Here is a 17777-nt window from a genome sequence, read left to right on the forward strand (position 1 = left end):
CAAACCTGAGCAACCCTAAAATTTCTAAACGTTTATGTCCATGTCCAGTAAGACACAAAGAAGTTATCAAAGCGACTGTAAAACAGATGAATGCAGATTACATAAGCTAATTTTAACTGCCCTCGATAGTACTACGAGACGTTTGAATCAATATTCGTGACTGAGGAACTTTTATTTCATAATGACTTACATGTGACTAGTACGAGAGACGTCCTCACGATGTATTCCAACAAAATCTTCTGCGAGCATTTCTCCATTTTTGGAAGCATGTAGTGGTTCCACGTGATGTCCACTGCAACATAGCACTGTAGACCGTGCGTTACAAAGATGGCTACTGCCAGCATCACTCGGACACTCTGAGCCAGACTGTGGGGCAAACGGACATAATTACGGTAAATATATTAGCATTGTTTCAAAACAGAACGTCACTTTCATATTTCAACACCCTAGATTCTAATCGAAAATTGACCGTGTGGACAAATTTTACTTAAACGCCCCGGTATAAAGTGTCACGAAAATCCGTTAAGCAGTTATAAAGTTATTACACGGGACAGAAAGACAGACATGACGAAGCTAATAGGATAATTTTGGTAGCTTTTAGTTGCGAGCGCCTGAAAATGCTTAAGAAATCCATTCTTTATCAACAGTAATCAGTTATTTCGGTCCTAGGGATTTTCGATTTATTTCGAACTTAGCAACTCACATTTCATTGGTTGGGAGATTGAGAGTGATGCTGCCCAGGGCCCCCGAACCGTACTTCATGTAGCCGAAAAGCCCCATTCCGACATACAGAATGATAATTAGGACCATGGAAATGTTCAGCACTCCGAACTTCCCCCCAAACGATTTCGGTGTCTTCATGTTGTTCTCCAGAGGCAATATCTACAAAGACACGGACAGACAGCGTTGAGAAACACACACTGGCATTGAAACTATGAACAGTTCTCTTCACGAAGTATAATAATCACCAAAATCATAACATAATATACATCATCATCAAATCATGGTCTGTGATTACGTCATCACTGATGAGTGTGCTATCAAATTGTTCATATGGCCAATGATAGATGGCAGCACGAGTGCTTCGTACGACCAATGACAGATGGCAGCACGGGCGATGACATAATCGCAGAGGATTATAGTTATTGACATAATCGTGAAGAATAATCTTCCTTCCTCCAAGTTTTGAGCATCAGTCTTTAATACAGACGTTGTTTAGAATATCTCTCCTAGTTGGGACTGTCACTCCATATGACCATAAATGGACCAATCAATCATATTTGAGAAAATGTTATATGATATCACGCAATATTGGTAGCCAGGCCTCGGCAGTTTTATTTAGTTTATTTAATCCTAAGCAGACTTTGAACTTTGAAATTCAGAACTGTGTAGTTTATTATTTTATTTGTAGTGTTCTGTCGGCCGACAGGTCCATATGAACAGGATCCTTCCATATTTTTCTCGGATTGGGACCTGTTCATATACGTTCTTGGCAGATGATCCAGAAGTGGTTTGCCATTGCCTTCTTCTGTGTGTGAATGGAGTAATTGTTGGGATGCCACGGAGAAACCGGGTAAGCCCCCGGAGGAAAACTCCGTGTTGCCTAGACCACGGCCTTGCCCAACACAAGTTATAAATTCGGGTACCGCCGGGAATCGAACCGGAGACCCCAGGATTACAAGGCCAGCTTTCTAACCGCTAGACCACCGTAACTGTGTAGTACGACGTCTTTTCTTATCATATTTGAAGATCTTGTGCTCTACCGTTGGCGTTTGTCAACCTTTCTTTGTAGCCCCTACAAATGAGCAATATTGAAGCTACCATTCTGAATGAAGCATACAGGTATACAATTATACCTGCCGAACATTACCATTACATACCACGCCGATAGCTTCCAACGCGAAAAGTACGATTCCGAAGAAGAGTGGAAAGTCTCTGAGCGTCCCCACGGGGTTTCTGGTCGATATGTGCGGAATATCGACAAAGACGTAGTACAAGGTAATACCGAAGCCGATGAAGGTGAGGCAGTTGGCGAGCGTGGTAAACGGCGCCAAGTACTTGAGGTTGCGCACCCAGTTGATGAGGATCAGGGGCAGTAACAGCATCGCCATGTAGAGCCGTAAGTCCAGCTTCGGCTCGTGATATTCGTCCACCACCTGCGACAGTAATGGACGTGTCATGAAACTGGAAACTAAGAGGGAAAACGGTACCAGAATCAACAAGATTGTGATGATAACGTTTCTGTGACTTTAAAAGGAATGTACGAGGTGCGATCGAAAGGTTTCAAGACTACGCGTATAAAAACCCGCACACTTATCTCAGGTATTAAATTTATCCATCACCCTCGAAGTAGTTCCCCTGGGAGTGAACACAACGATCCCAGCGCCGCTGCCAAGCCTGGAAGCATCCCTGGAAATCTTTCTTTGTCAGCCTGTCAAGCACCATCTGCGCGATTCTGCCTGAATCTCTTCTATCGTCTCAAATCTCCTTCCCTTTAGCTGAATTTTCATCTTTGGGAAGAGGAAGAAGTCACACGGAGCTTAGAAAGGAAGTTGGGGTCGGTTCTTGCAAGATCTTTGAGCTCCTGACAAACGAGAAGTCGATTCTGCTTCTGGTCCTCAGACAGGATGCGTCGTCCTTTAGAATCAGCTGATAGGTCCCATAGCCTATCCCAACAATGTCGCACAAGTCGTTGATGGTACGACGTCGATCTTCGTGAATGGCCTGCCGAATCTTCGTAACATTTTCGGGCGTTGTGCTCGAAGATGGTCGTCCAGAACGCTCGTCATCATCGACAGAGGTTCGGCCATTTTTAAAACGTGAATGCCACACAAAAGTTTGTGCACGACCCATTGCGGACTCCCCAAATGCTTGCTTTAGCATTTCATAGGTTTCCGTAGCCGTTTTGGCGAGTCTTTGGCAAGAGATTCAGGCAGAATCGCAGATGGTGCTTGACAGGCTGACAAAGAAAGATTTCCAGGGATGCTTCCAGGCTAGGCAGCGGCGCTGGGATCGTTGTGTTTACTCCCAGGGGAACTACTTCGAGGGTGATGGATGAATTTAATACCTGAGATAAGTGTACGGGTTTTTATACGCGCAGTCTTGAAACTTTCCGATTGCACCTCGTATGTAAGGTTCAGTTGCACAGAAGCTGCGTGAAACCTCAGCTTATTCAACCATCGCGTCTCCCAGTTCGGAGTTTCAGATATACAGTAACTAAAAGGATAATGTTAAAACACTTCACAATGTAGTTAAATAATATTAATACTTTGCTGGTGGGATTGTATGAGGCCGAAAGTCGTCTTCCTGAAGAATGACGAGTACATAATCTTGCATCTGAGATGTCATTGAAATTACGATATTCCATTTCATATACTATAAGACGCAATTATCCATTCTGAAAATTAATATCGTGTTCTTTTTGACGTAATAAAACAAGAAGATTATGAGATATGAGGACTGGGCCCTGTCACTCACCTCTTTAATGTTGCTGGACACAAACACCACGTACACACAGCATGTCCCGAGTTGGTAGATGATCAAGAAAGTGTTGACTACGTGGCTGAAACACGAATGCTTCTATCAGCAGGATTTGCTTTGTCAGACCCACCCGTAGGATCGCAGACACGCCAAACGTCTCAGAGAACCCAATAAAGCATTTTCTGTTTTATACTCACCCTGCGTAAGGGGCGCATTTCTGGAAGATTCCGGGACCATCCTCCATGGCAGCCGAGGCGGTGTCGGGATAGTTGAGACTGGCAATTCTCCGTCTCTTGCATAGTTCAAGCTCCGACTTTACCTGCAAGACTCAGATGTTGTGGTAACCGTTGTCATGACAACCGGATTGCAACTCTGTTTATATACTCATACAGGAATAATAATTTTTTTATTATTATATTATTTTATTTGTAGTGCTCTGTCTGCCGACAGGTCCATATGAACAGGATCCTTCCATCCTTTTCTCGGACTGGGACCTGTTCTTATACGTTCTTGGCAGATGATCCAGAAGTGGTTTGCCATTGCCTTCTTCTGTGTGTGAATGGAGTAATTGTTGGGATGCCACGGAGGAAAACTCCGCGTTGCCTAGACCACGGCCTTGCCCAACACAAGTTATAAATTCGGGCACCGCCGGGAATCGAACCCGGGACCACAGGATTACAAGGCCAGCGTTCTAATCGCTAGACCACCTCATCTTATTATTATTTAGTGTTCTGTCTGACGACAGGTCCATATGAACAGGATCCTTCCATCCTTTTCTCGGACTGGGACCTGTTCATATACGTTCTTGGCAGATGATCCAGAAGTGGTTTGCCATTGCCTTCTTCTGTGTGTGAATGGAGTAATTGTTGGGATGCCACGGAGGAAAACTCCGCGTTGCCTAGACCACGGCCTTGCCCAACACAAGTTATAAATTCGGGCACCGCCGAGAATCGAACCCGGGACCACAGGATTACAAGGCAAGCGTTCTAATCGCTAGACCACCTCATCTTATTATTATTTAGTGTTCTGTCTGACGACAGGTCCATATGAACAGGATCCTTCCATCCTTTTCTCTTCTCGGACTGGGACCTGTTCATATACGTTCTTGGCAGATGATCCAGAAGTGGTTTGCCATTGCCTTCTTCTGTGTGTGAATGGAGTAATTGTTGGGATGCCACGAAGGAAAACTCCGTGTGGCCTAGACCACGGCCTTGCCCAACACAAGTCATAAAAAGAATTTCACGCGTGATATAAACTAAAATGTATGAAGAAATATTAGCCGAAGATCTCAAGAAAGTAAACCGCTTAGGAAAATTACCGGTAAACATTAAAACCACTGATACAGTAAAATGTAATCTGCCTTGACCACTTTCCTTCAATATTATAACCCCAAACTAATTTCTATACAATATACTCATTTGAATACTACCCTATCGGCATGTCCTTGGTGGCCTAATTAGCCTTTTTCCACGACCCATTAACCATTAACCATTTTCTGTATACGTTTCAGAAAAGGATTTTGTTTCACCATTTGAATTAAATGTGAGACACGTGATTGAATTGCTATAAAAATAATATATTTAAGTATTTTTATCATTCTGTAACGTCATGTTTCATAGAAATGCTAACCTTTGTTTACACTTTAGAAACGCACATCGGACGAGATATAATATAAATGGAGTAAAAGTTTCTTCTGAATAATTAACTTTAAATGTTCGCTTCGTTTTCATACTGGTATTAACAAAGCAGGAATGCTTGTAAGATGATTTTGGACAAAATTATAAATCCTTTTCATTCCAAATTTGACTCGTTTTAACTAAGATGATAGTTTTGCGTCATATTGTGATGATTATAATTGTTTAATTTTAATCGTCTAATCACAATAAAATATTTTATTAAATATTAAAATATTAAAACATTATTACTACAATTAACATTCAATATTTAAAATATATTAAAATGATGCTGTTTCTATCGAAATATTCGATTTACAACTAGAGCATCATCTTTTTCACGACATGTTTCGGTTTTCAATGAACCATCTTCAGGTATATACTCGATATAAACTCAAATGCAATATTCGTTTAACTAAGATGATTTGCCAGAATCGAAAAAAAAAGTTCATTCTGCAGGTGAACGCCATTTTATTATTTTAATACCACGTGGACAGTTTTCATCTGTGTATACGATGACACTAACCTATCTCCAGGATCATCTCCAGTGGCATAATTTTCTTACCGAATTTCGTAAATCGGTTATTCTATTGGAGAGTCAATAAGGCACTGTACACCGATACAGTTGGCATTTCTGTTCGTTTCTTACGAAAACGGTCTACGCAGGAGATGACAGCGGTTAACGCCTACTTTAAACCACGCGTCATCTGAGTTCTTCAATTAAACGTCTTGCGTTTTAAATTGGCTGGTACAGTAACAGTTTGGACCTTGTGCGAAGTTGCTTTTAATTACGGGTCACATCTTTACATTTCGAGCGAGCGCCATCTGTCTACTCCGTCACAGTAACTCAATCTGATAACACGGTGTCTCAAAAATAAGAGACTCATCCTAGTAGTTTTATGAATCATTAGATTCTGAATGGTTTTGACGATGGTGAAATGCGATATGGGTTTTTGGACCTTGTTCAGTGTCTGATATTAGCTCATTATACGACGTGCGATCGGAAAGTTTCAAGACTGCGCGTATAAAAACCCGTTCACTTATCTCAGGTATTAAATTCATCCATCACCCTCGAAGTAGTTCCCCTGGGAGTGAACACAACGATCCCAGCGCCGCTGCCAAGCCTGGAAGCATCCCTGGAAATCTTTCTTTGTCAGCCTGTCAAGCACCATCTGCGATTCTGCCTGAATCTCTTCTATCGTCTCAAATCTCCTTCCCTTTAGCTGAATTTTCATCTTTGGGAAGAGGAAGAAGTCACACGGAGCTTAGAAAGGAAGTTGGGGTCGGTTTTTGCAAGATCTTTGAGCTCCTGACAAACGAGAAGTCGATTCTGCTTCTGGTCCTCAGACAGGATGCGTCGCATGTGGAGTTCTTCGTTTAGAATCAGCTGACAGGTCCCATAGCCTATCCCAACAATGTCGCACAAGTCGTTGATGGTACGACGTCGATCTTCGTGAATGGCCTGCCGAATCTTCGTAACATTTTCGGGCGTTGTGCTCGAAGATGGTCGTCCAGAACGCTCGTCATCATCGACAGAGGTTCGGCCATTTTTAAAACGTGAATGCCACACAAAAGTTTGTGCACGACCCATTGCGGACTCCCCAAATGCTTGCTTTAACATTTCATAGGTTTCCGTAGCCGTTTTGGCGAGTCTTTGGCAAAATTTGATGCACACGCCATTCCGAAATCGCAGGAGGGTCGGTGTAATGCACTACCAAAACGCCCGTAACTAAGAAACAAATGCTAATTCGATGATGCCGGCTGGCACACTGATTCACTATGAATGTAGGCCGCACCCCCTAAAGGCAGAAACTCGTACTACATCCGGTTCGCCCGCTATTGACACAGTCTTGAAACTTTCCGATCGCACCTCGTAAATAAAATGTGACGCAGGTATTTTATGATTATTAATTTGCTTATTTCATTAGATTAGAACCTCAGATTAACTCACCAGCTGGTGAATACAGTACGTGCAGACGAAGCCGATAAACAATGTGCCTGCCGCTCCCAACACGTATCCCGCCCTGTAGAAGGCATTCGGCATGGCCAGAATCCCAGTTCCAAGGCTGCCCTTGAGTAGATGCAGTAACGTCTCCGTGTTCCTGAAGGAGAGAACGCGTTGTTGCACTTACCACAAGGCGCTAGTCCGTTCACGCTAGTAGCATTGCTTATTACGATACTAGACCGCGGGCCAATTTGTTTTATGATTGAAGAATGGGGTACCCTTGTCAATTAGCCAGCTGATGTTGCTATTAACAACGCTTATAAATGCCTGGCTTGAGGTGGCTGACGATAGACTTTATTTGGACGGTGACATACCATTGAACCACGAAAGTAAGACAAGAATTTTTATTTTTCGTTTATTCAAATTGTTAGCCGGGTTGACACGGTTAACACGAACGCTCCGTCACTTGTACGCATGTACACATAGAAAGCGTGACAAGGAAGTGACTGAGTATAATTTCGCTTTGATTATTATCTTTCGACAGCAATTACAATTTCATGTACAGTCTGTGACATAATTACAAATTTTACTTCTATACGTCGTAGGTCTGAGATACTTTAACACAACTAAACATTCGTGTACAAGATACGATGAGACTGATAAATGTATCTATGTACGTTTTTTAATTAATTGGGATTATTTATTATTCTGTTATCATTTCTCAGTTCTGACACCAATATTTTGCGGACAAAGTCTACCGTGCACAGACTTCAACACATTACTGTAAACATTGCTAACATCACTTAATCTTTATGTTGGGAAACAAAGAAGTTGCTAGCTAGAGTTGACAAGATCTTGTCGGTTCAACAGCGGATTGAAGCGGATTGTGACGTAGGGAGCTGAGAAGTTGCTACAAACTCACTAAGAAACTGGTGAGGTGTATTTTTGGAAGTTCTACCGCGAATAGCTACATTCTAATCCGCCTTGCTGTAGACTTATTTTATAATCTTAATAAGATAAACAATAGGGCACTTCGAATCGGTAAGATCAGAGCACACAAATCTGCCTCTGATGTAACACGAACTGGGGAAATGGAAAACGCGTACAAAATTTTGGTTGGGAAGTCTGAAGGGGAGAGAGAACATTCGAAAGACGTAGATATAGATGGGAGGATAATATTAAAATGATTATCAGGAAAATAGGTTGTTAGGTTATGGACAAAATTCACGTGGCTAAGATAGAAACAAGTGATGGGATTTTGTGAACACGACAATGAATATTATGGTTCTATAAAAAACTGGAAATTTCTTAACTAGCCGTGAATATTATCAGCTTCTCAAGAAGAGTTGACCACAGCGCCATGTGAATGATTAGCTTCGCGTTTCGGCCACTTTACTGTATAGGAAACAGCCCACAATTTCCATACGAGGTCGGGAAGACCCCAGTATCCTGACGTAATCAAATACAAGCTCTATTCTTTCCTTGAACTGAATCCGGGTTTTTCTACTAATCTGTAGGTAATAACTTTGCTGATATAGCCTGTTTTATGAACACGTGACTGAGTACTCACGTAGTGGGATAGGCCACATTCCTGTGTTCCTGTGGCTCGTAAACCTCCAGCCTGGATGCCTTCCGGGACTCAGGAATCTCGATCGTAAAAACTCCGCCATGGTGAGGTGTACTCACCTTGATATCGGGGCAGGAGAACCTTCAGTAGAAAGCACAGTGTCTTACCAGACGTCACGACAATTTTGTTGTATCTTAGAGGGCCAACGGGATGTTAGTTCAGCATCACAGTAGTAGGAAAACGACGTATTTATATTACTGTGTTCATTACTTGCAGTGACTGAACGTAATTTATAGGTAGTATAGGGGTCATATAGTTCACACTTAACCTGACTAGAAATTTATACATTTTAGTCAGTAAACCTGAAGGAAATAGTCCACTTGGAAGATTAGACATAGATGGAAACATATTAATAAAAAACCTTTTTGTCATGTCTCCAAATGTTTACGAAATCAAATTTAAAGTTAAACAGTACATTACATTTTGTAAAACAGTCGCCCATAATTCATGATTTAATTTAAAGAAATATAAATATAAGTTACTGGTGTATATAGTACCTTTTTCCATGGAAGTCATGCGCCGCGCCGCTGAGGTTGAGGGTCATCACAGACCTCTTTCTCCTGTCCTGTTTCAAGCTCCCGCTCCTCGGAAGTTGAGGGACATCCTATAAAGAAAGCGGGTCCTTATGACAGCAGTAATTAACGTGTGTAGGCCTCGTGGTCGCACGAGTTCAGATAAAACCAAGTGACCATTAATGTAACTCGTGGAAATATTTCTCTGCTTATCTGTGTACGAGGTGCGATCGGAAAGTTTCAAGACTGTGTCAATAGAGGGCGAACCGGATGTAGTACGAGATTCTGCCGCTAGGGGGTGCGGCCTACATTCATAGTGAATCAGTGTGCCAGCCGGCATCATCGAATTAGCATTTGTTTCTTAGTTACGGGCGTTTTGGTAGTGCATTACACCGACCCTCCTGCGATTTCGGAATGGCTTGTGCATGTCCAGTGGCGGATTTTTTAAAAATAATTATATTATCGGTTCTAAAACTTACTCATCAACCCAATGAAGCAGATACCCTTTTTTAAAGAAAAACTAAGAGTCCCTTATTTGGTAAATAAATTCATCGCCTTTTATGGAACCCGAAGTTTGATCACAATATTCACGAAAGTCCGCCACTAGTTTCTATTCTGATTCAGGTAAATCCGTCCCATACATTCACGTCATATTTTTAATAACCAATTTAATATACTTCATCTATGTCTGATCTCTCAAGTGGGCTCTTTCTTTCCTTCAGGTTTCAGGACTGAAATGTATAAATGTTATCGTGTGTCTCTGTCCACCACATCATAATCATCCTTCATTTGATGCCTTTAATCTGAAGTGGATTGGTGTATCGTGTAGCTACGGATTACTGTACCTAACATTTTCCTTTTCCTAACAGCCTATACTGAATTCACAAAGGCGTCGTTACATGTCGGGTAATTACACAGAAACTGAATATAATCCAGTGGAAATGTTTGCGCTGGTGCTGTGTAGAATTCCGTACTCATGGCGTTACATCTCCATATTTATAATCTACAACTGTGAATAGTCATGAAAGCGAATGGAAATTTTCCGTCTCCTATAATGACGTATAAATGTTTCCAGTAACTAAAATTTTTCCAGAAAGTGTTGCAAGGTATAAGTGAATGTTTGGAGTGAGGTCGACAGCTATTTTAATTTAGCTTATAGTAAAAATGTGCTTTCCAGTGAAGTACCTTCACTTATATTACAAATGAAATATTTACGACAACATTTATTCCATTGACCAATATGTTTATATATTTTCGCGAATACAAATCAAATATTACACAGCTAACCACAATGCAGACACAGCCTAATATTCTAGATTCTGAAATACATTATATTTCTTTAAGAATTAACCGTGTAGATTAATACTCGTAGTTAATAATATCTATAGACCTTATAAGATGTGAGGTTTTCACAGCGGTGAGAATGAATATTTCTGTCTTCTGGGTTGTTGCGCTGTGCGATCGTCCTGATGACGGAGGCAGTATGACCTCAGAAACGTTGGTTAACATCGACCAGACTACACAGCGCAACAACCCAGAAGACAGAAATCTTTATACTCTGATGACGGAGGTAGTATGACCTCCGAAACGTTGGTAAACATCGACCAGACTACACAGCCAAACAACCCAGAAGACAGAAATCTTCATACTCTGATGACGGAGGCAGTATGACCTCTGAAACGTTGGTTAACATCGACCAGACTACACAGCGCAACAACCCAGAAGACAGAAATCTTCATACTCTGATGACGGAGGCAGTATGACCTCTGAAACGTTGGTTAACATCGACCAGACTACACAGCGCAACAACCCAGAAGACAGAAATCTTCATACTCATCGCCCTGATGATGGAGGCAGTATGACCTCTGAAACGTTGGTTAACATCGACCAGACTACACAGCGCAACAACCCAGAAGACAGAAATCTTCATACTCTGATGACGGAGGCAGTATGACCTCTGAAACGTTGGTTAACATCGACCAGACTACACAGCGCAACAACCCAGAAGACAGAAATCTTCATACTCTGATGACGGAGGCAGTATGACCTCTGAAACGTTGGTTAACATCGACCAGACTACACAGCGCAACAACCCAGAAGACAGAAATCTTCATACTCATCGCCCTGATGACGGAGGCAATATGACCTCCGAAACGTTGGTTAACATCGACCAGACTACAGAGCGCAACAACCCAGAAGACAGAAATCTTCATACTCATCGCCCTGATGATGGAGGCAGTATGACCTCTGAAACGTTGGTAAACATCGACCAGACTACACAGCGCAACAACCCAGAAGACAGAAATCTTCATACTCATCGCCCTGATGATGGAGGCAGTATGACCTCTGAAACGTTGGTTAACATCGACCAGACTACACAGCGCAACAACCCAGAAGACAGAAATCTTCATACTCATCGCCCTGATGATGGAGGCAGTATGACCTCTGAAACGTTGGTTAACATCGACCAGACTACAGAGCGCAACAACCCAGAAGACAGAAATCTTCATACTCATCGCCCTGATGATGGAGGCAGTATGACCTCTGAAACGTTGGTAAACATCGACCAGACTACAGAGCGCAACAACCCAGAAGACAGAAATCTTCATACTCATCGCCCTGATGATGGAGGCAGTATGACCTCTGAAACGTTGGTTAACATCGACCAGACTACACAGCGCAACAACCCAGAAGACAGAAATCTTCATACTCATCGCCCTGATGATGGAGGCAGTATGACCTCTGAAACGTTGGTTAACATCGACCAGACTACACAGCGCAACAACCCAGAAGACAGAAATCTTCATACTCATCGCCCTGATGATGGAGGCAGTATGACCTCTGAAACGTTGGTAAACATCGACCAGACTACACAGCGCAACAACCCAGAAGACAGAAATCTTCATACTCATCGCCCTGATGATGGAGGCAGTATGACCTCTGAAACGTTGGTTAACATCGACCAGACTACACAGCGCAACAACCCAGAAGACAGAAATCTTCATACTCATCGCCCTGATGATGGAGGCAGTATGACCTCTGAAACGTTGGTTAACATCGACCAGACTACACAGCGCAACAACCCAGAAGACAGAAATCTTCATACTCATCGCCCTGATGATGGAGGCAGTATGACCTCTGAAACGTTGGTAAACATCGACCAGACTACACAGCGCAACAACCCAGAAGACAGAAATCTTCATACTCATCGCCCTGATGATGGAGGCAGTATGACCTCTGAAACGTTGGTTAACATCGACCAGACTACACAGCGCAACAACCCAGAAGACAGAAATCTTCATACTCATCGCCCTGATGATGGAGGCAGTATGACCTCTGAAACGTTGGTTAACATCGACCAGACTACAGAGCGCAACAACCCAGAAGACAGAAATCTTCATACTCATCGCCCTGATGATGGAGGCAGTATGACCTCTGAAACGTTGGTAAACATCGACCAGACTACAGAGCGCAACAACCCAGAAGACAGAAATCTTCATACTCATCGCCCTGATGATGGAGGCAGTATGACCTCTGAAACGTTGGTTAACATCGACCAGACTACACAGCGCAACAACCCAGAAGACAGAAATCTTCATACTCATCGCCCTGATGATGGAGGCAGTATGACCTCTGAAACGTTGGTTAACATCGACCAGACTACAGAGCGCAACAACCCAGAAGACAGAAATCTTCATACTCATCGCCCTGATGATGGAGGCAGTATGACCTCTGAAACGTTGGTTAACATCGACCAGACTACAGAGCGCAACAACCCAGAAGACAGAAATCTTCATACTCATCGCCCTGATGATGGAGGCAGTATGACCTCTGAAACGTTGGTTAACATCGACCAGACTACAGAGCGCAACAACCCAGAAGACAGAAATCTTCATACTCATCGCCCTGATGATGGAGGCAGTATGACCTCTGAAACGTTGGTTAACATCGACCAGACTACACAGCGCAACAACCCAGAAGACAGAAATCTTCATACTCATCGCCCTGATGATGGAGGCAGTATGACCTCTGAAACGTTGGTTAACATCGACCAGACTACAGAGCGCAACAACCCAGAAGACAGAAATCTTCATACTCATCGCCCTGATGATGGAGGCAGTATGACCTCTGAAACGTTGGTAAACATCGACCAGACTACAGAGCGCAACAACCCAGAAGACAGAAATCTTCATACTCATCGCCCTGATGATGGAGGCAGTATGACCTCTGAAACGTTGGTTAACATCGACCAGACTACACAGCGCAACAACCCAGAAGACAGAAATCTTCATACTCATCGCCCTGATGATGGAGGCAGTATGACCTCTGAAACGTTGGTTAACATCGACCAGACTACACAGCGCAACAACCCAGAAGACAGAAATCTTCATACTCATCGCCCTGATGATGGAGGCAGTATGACCTCTGAAACGTTGGTAAACATCGACCAGACTACACAGCGCAACAACCCAGAAGACAGAAATCTTCATACTCATCGCCCTGATGATGGAGGCAGTATGACCTCTGAAACGTTGGTTAACATCGACCAGACTACACAGCGCAACAACCCAGAAGACAGAAATCTTCATACTCATCGCCCTGATGATGGAGGCAGTATGACCTCTGAAACGTTGGTTAACATCGACCAGACTACACAGCGCAACAACCCAGAAGACAGAAATCTTCATACTCATCGCCCTGATGATGGAGGCAGTATGACCTCTGAAACGTTGGTAAACATCGACCAGACTACACAGCGCAACAACCCAGAAGACAGAAATCTTCATACTCATCGCCCTGATGATGGAGGCAGTATGACCTCTGAAACGTTGGTTAACATCGACCAGACTACACAGCGCAACAACCCAGAAGACAGAAATCTTCATACTCATCGCCCTGATGATGGAGGCAGTATGACCTCTGAAACGTTGGTTAACATCGACCAGACTACAGAGCGCAACAACCCAGAAGACAGAAATCTTCATACTCATCGCCCTGATGATGGAGGCAGTATGACCTCTGAAACGTTGGTAAACATCGACCAGACTACAGAGCGCAACAACCCAGAAGACAGAAATCTTCATACTCATCGCCCTGATGATGGAGGCAGTATGACCTCTGAAACGTTGGTTAACATCGACCAGACTACACAGCGCAACAACCCAGAAGACAGAAATCTTCATACTCATCGCCCTGATGATGGAGGCAGTATGACCTCTGAAACGTTGGTTAACATCGACCAGACTACAGAGCGCAACAACCCAGAAGACAGAAATCTTCATACTCATCGCCCTGATGATGGAGGCAGTATGACCTCTGAAACGTTGGTTAACATCGACCAGACTACAGAGCGCAACAACCCAGAAGACAGAAATCTTCATACTCATCGCCCTGATGATGGAGGCAGTATGACCTCTGAAACGTTGGTAAACATCGACCAGACTACACAGCGCAACAACCCAGAAGACAGAAATCTTCATACTCATCGCCCTGATGATGGAGGCAGTATGACCTCTGAAACGTTGGTAAACATCGACCAGACTACAGAGCGCAACAACCCAGAAGACAGAAATCTTCATACTCATCGCCCTGATGATGGAGGCAGTATGACCTCTGAAACGTTGGTAAACATCGACCAGACTACACGGCGCAACAACCCAGAAGACAGACTTGTTCCTTGTCATGTACCAGTGTTTTACACGTAGGTAAGAGTCGATATTAAAGCTAATTAGGAATTTTATTAGACTAAAATAAACCAAAATTAAATCTGTCTTTAGCTTTTAGTGTGGTTCCCTCTTAAGTAGTTTGGAAGATGATATAATATTGTTTTAAGACAATGGCTCTCTCATACGATGTCCGGTGTCCCCTAATTAATTAAGTAATAGTACTTATTACTTTGCTTACGTATTACGCCTACTTATAAGTGGTGCTGATTAGTTTACTTACTGTCGGCACTGAAGGAGCTTGGCTAGAATGCGCCATATTGTGGCTCATCTAGGAAGATATGTCACTTTCCTCCGAACAGGAAACCTATAACAGAAATAACAGAACACTTCAGCCCATTTTGCATCGCGTTATTGTTTCACTGTAATGGAATTCCCTCGTGTAGATTTTATGCACCGTCAAAGAGACAGCGTGGCGCACGAGACCATGTAGTCTGATAGACATTTACCGACGTTTCAGAGGTTCTTGGCATCTCTATCATCAGGATGATTATACTGATGATGAAGGCAGTAAGCACCTCTGTGATGTCACAAATATTTTATCAGTCTACACGAGGCAACATCCCAGAAGACAGTCAACTTCAACTGTTTGTTTACATTTTCTGGAACACGCTAACAGAAACACTTTTGCCCTTTGGATCATAAAATAATCGATCGATGTGTTATCGAATCTGTCTTGTGAAATATGCGAATGTTTGTATTTTGTTAGAAAAAGCATTTCTGTTAATATCGCGAAATAACACAAGGTTATCAGCCACAACCACGTTTTATAGTTTAACCAGCAGTTGGTTCCAGATACATTATGATACATAATGAAACACTGTATTTTAATAATAAGTTGAACATAAAATATATCACTCACTGACTCACACTATTTCGAAGGAAATTATTTGAAAAGTTGATTGTATTCTCGGCTTGTCAAAGAACAGCGAATATATAAAAATGGATGTTGTTGTAATATTATAACTTTGTCGATAAAATTGAGCATGTTTTCTTTTAAAATAATAAGATTTACAACCTAAGACGATTACACGGTAAGAAGTGAGTTTATTTTACCCCAGAAGATAAAGTATTGAAGACTGAATTATTTTAATTTGTAGCTTAAATGCGTCATGTTTGTGTTGATCAAATACATATAAGTATATATTTATTTTCACAGTCTATACACAAACATTGTAATTAAATGATGTTGTTAAAATTATATAATATTAAAACATTATGTAGTATAAAATATAATATTTTATACTACATAAATTACATTTATTATCAAGACAAAATATTATATTTTATACTACATAATGTTTTAATATTATATAATTTTAACAACATCATTTAATTACAATGTTTGTGTATAGACTGTGAAAATAAATATATATTTGAATTATTTTGTCTTGATAATAAATGTAATTTCAGTTCTAGTCTGCTTCATTAATAAATGAGCAACCCGAGTAGAAACTTCACAAAGCTCATTAAACGTTTTATGTTAACTCCAGAACACAGATGAAATCGACGAGGATGTAAGGGGAACTGAACTACGCTATAGATTGAAAAAATTCCGCCATACAAGGGAAAATTACAGATGTAATAACCGACAGTAAGCAGACGGTTAATATTCAAATACAAATATCGTGCTCCATTTTGATTACAGAAATAATATGTAACTAGGACACCGAGGATTTCTGTTGAAACTCATCTCAACTCAGAAATCTCTACAAAGAAGGAAATTATTCTTGCAGTATAATCGTTGACGCAGCCATCCGTTGTCTGTCTGTCTGTGTTCCAGTATTCTGAAACAGCCCGGAGCCTGTCTGTTTCAGACATCTTACAGCAGAATCCATACTGAAAAGCCGAATAGTCGCTCGGCGAAAATAGAAAATGTCCCGTCTTTTATGGAATCAGTAAATTCTTAAGAGTCCGCTAATAGACTCTACTTTGGGCCATATTAATTCCGTCCATATCCTCCTACACTATCGTTACTTCACAGGACACTGACAAGCAGTCCTTTGTTTTTTTATTTATTTTATTTGTAGTGTTCTGTCTGACGACAGGTCCATATGAACAGGATCCTTCCATCCTTTTCTCGGACTGGGACCTGTTCATATACGTTCTTGGCAGATGATCCAGAAGTGGTTTGCCATTGCCTTCTTCTGTGTGTGAATGGAGTAATTGTTGGGATGCCACGGAGGAAAACTCCGTGTTGCCTAGACCACGGCCTTGCCCAACACAAGTTATAAATTTGAGCACCACCGGGACCCCAGGATTACAAGGCCAGCGTTCTAACCGCTAGACCTGTAAAATAATACTCGAGCATTGTTAAACCGTATTGTCATCAATACTTCTGAGATGACGCTCTACTAATTGGCTGACTTGTAAAGCAATTGCTGCTAAACAGATCTGAATCTAACTTCAAACGATCCATAAATGGGGAAATTTCGGAGTACGCAAAAATTCGAAGAGTCTGGGAAATTTCAAGTATCGGAAAACGAAGTTAGAAATTAAAAGTCTGCAAAAGTACTCTTCTTAATGTTCAAAATAAATAAGTTCTCTCTGTCTGCGACTCAAATAAATGGAATAGGTATCCCTGACAAGCAGCAGGACGGTTTGTCCGTAAACATCCCCACCTTGAATTTTACTAAATTCCTTATTTACTTCACGTATTAGACACTACGACTGGATCTGAGTTGTCACAGTTCAGATAATTAGTTTGGTATGTATTTGTAAATTAGTTTTAATCAGATTCAATGCCGCAGTGAACGATAAATTAGTCACACTTGCTATATTAACCTTCAGACCGACGAAGATTCCCCCACATTTACC

The 17777-nt window shown here is 41.9% G+C and overlaps 1 protein-coding gene across 4 annotated transcripts in view; it reads right to left on the reverse strand.

Moving 5' to 3' along the window:
* LOC110827945 (proton-coupled amino acid transporter-like protein acs) overlaps window positions 1-17777 on the reverse strand; it is a 43428-nt gene that overhangs the window by 5386 nt on the left and 20265 nt on the right. For 3 of the 4 annotated variants that reach the window (XR_002542510.2, XM_022060134.2, XM_022060137.2), the window contains exons 2-10: window positions 15184-15267; window positions 9223-9329; window positions 8669-8806; window positions 7105-7255; window positions 3678-3799; window positions 3478-3562; window positions 1881-2156; window positions 704-882; window positions 191-366 (exon numbers count right to left, since the gene is read on the reverse strand). Coding sequence is in view for 3 of the 4 variants with exons in the window: in XM_022060134.2 (XP_021915826.1) it covers window positions 191-366; window positions 704-882; window positions 1881-2156; window positions 3478-3562; window positions 3678-3799; window positions 7105-7255; window positions 8669-8806; window positions 9223-9329; window positions 15184-15231 (1282 nt within the window). In the remaining variant the exon portion in view is untranslated. The remainder of the gene's footprint in view (window positions 1-190; window positions 367-703; window positions 883-1880; window positions 2157-3477; window positions 3563-3677; window positions 3800-7104; window positions 7256-8668; window positions 8807-9222; window positions 9330-15183; window positions 15268-17777) is intronic. The other variant, XM_087361035.1, reaches the window with a different exon arrangement.

Source organism: Zootermopsis nevadensis, unplaced genomic scaffold (genome assembly GCF_977971745.1).
Source record: "Zootermopsis nevadensis isolate Lab colony 2312 unplaced genomic scaffold, Znev_1.0 Znev_ptg000003l, whole genome shotgun sequence".
Lineage (NCBI taxonomy): Eukaryota > Metazoa > Arthropoda > Insecta > Blattodea > Termopsidae > Zootermopsis > Zootermopsis nevadensis.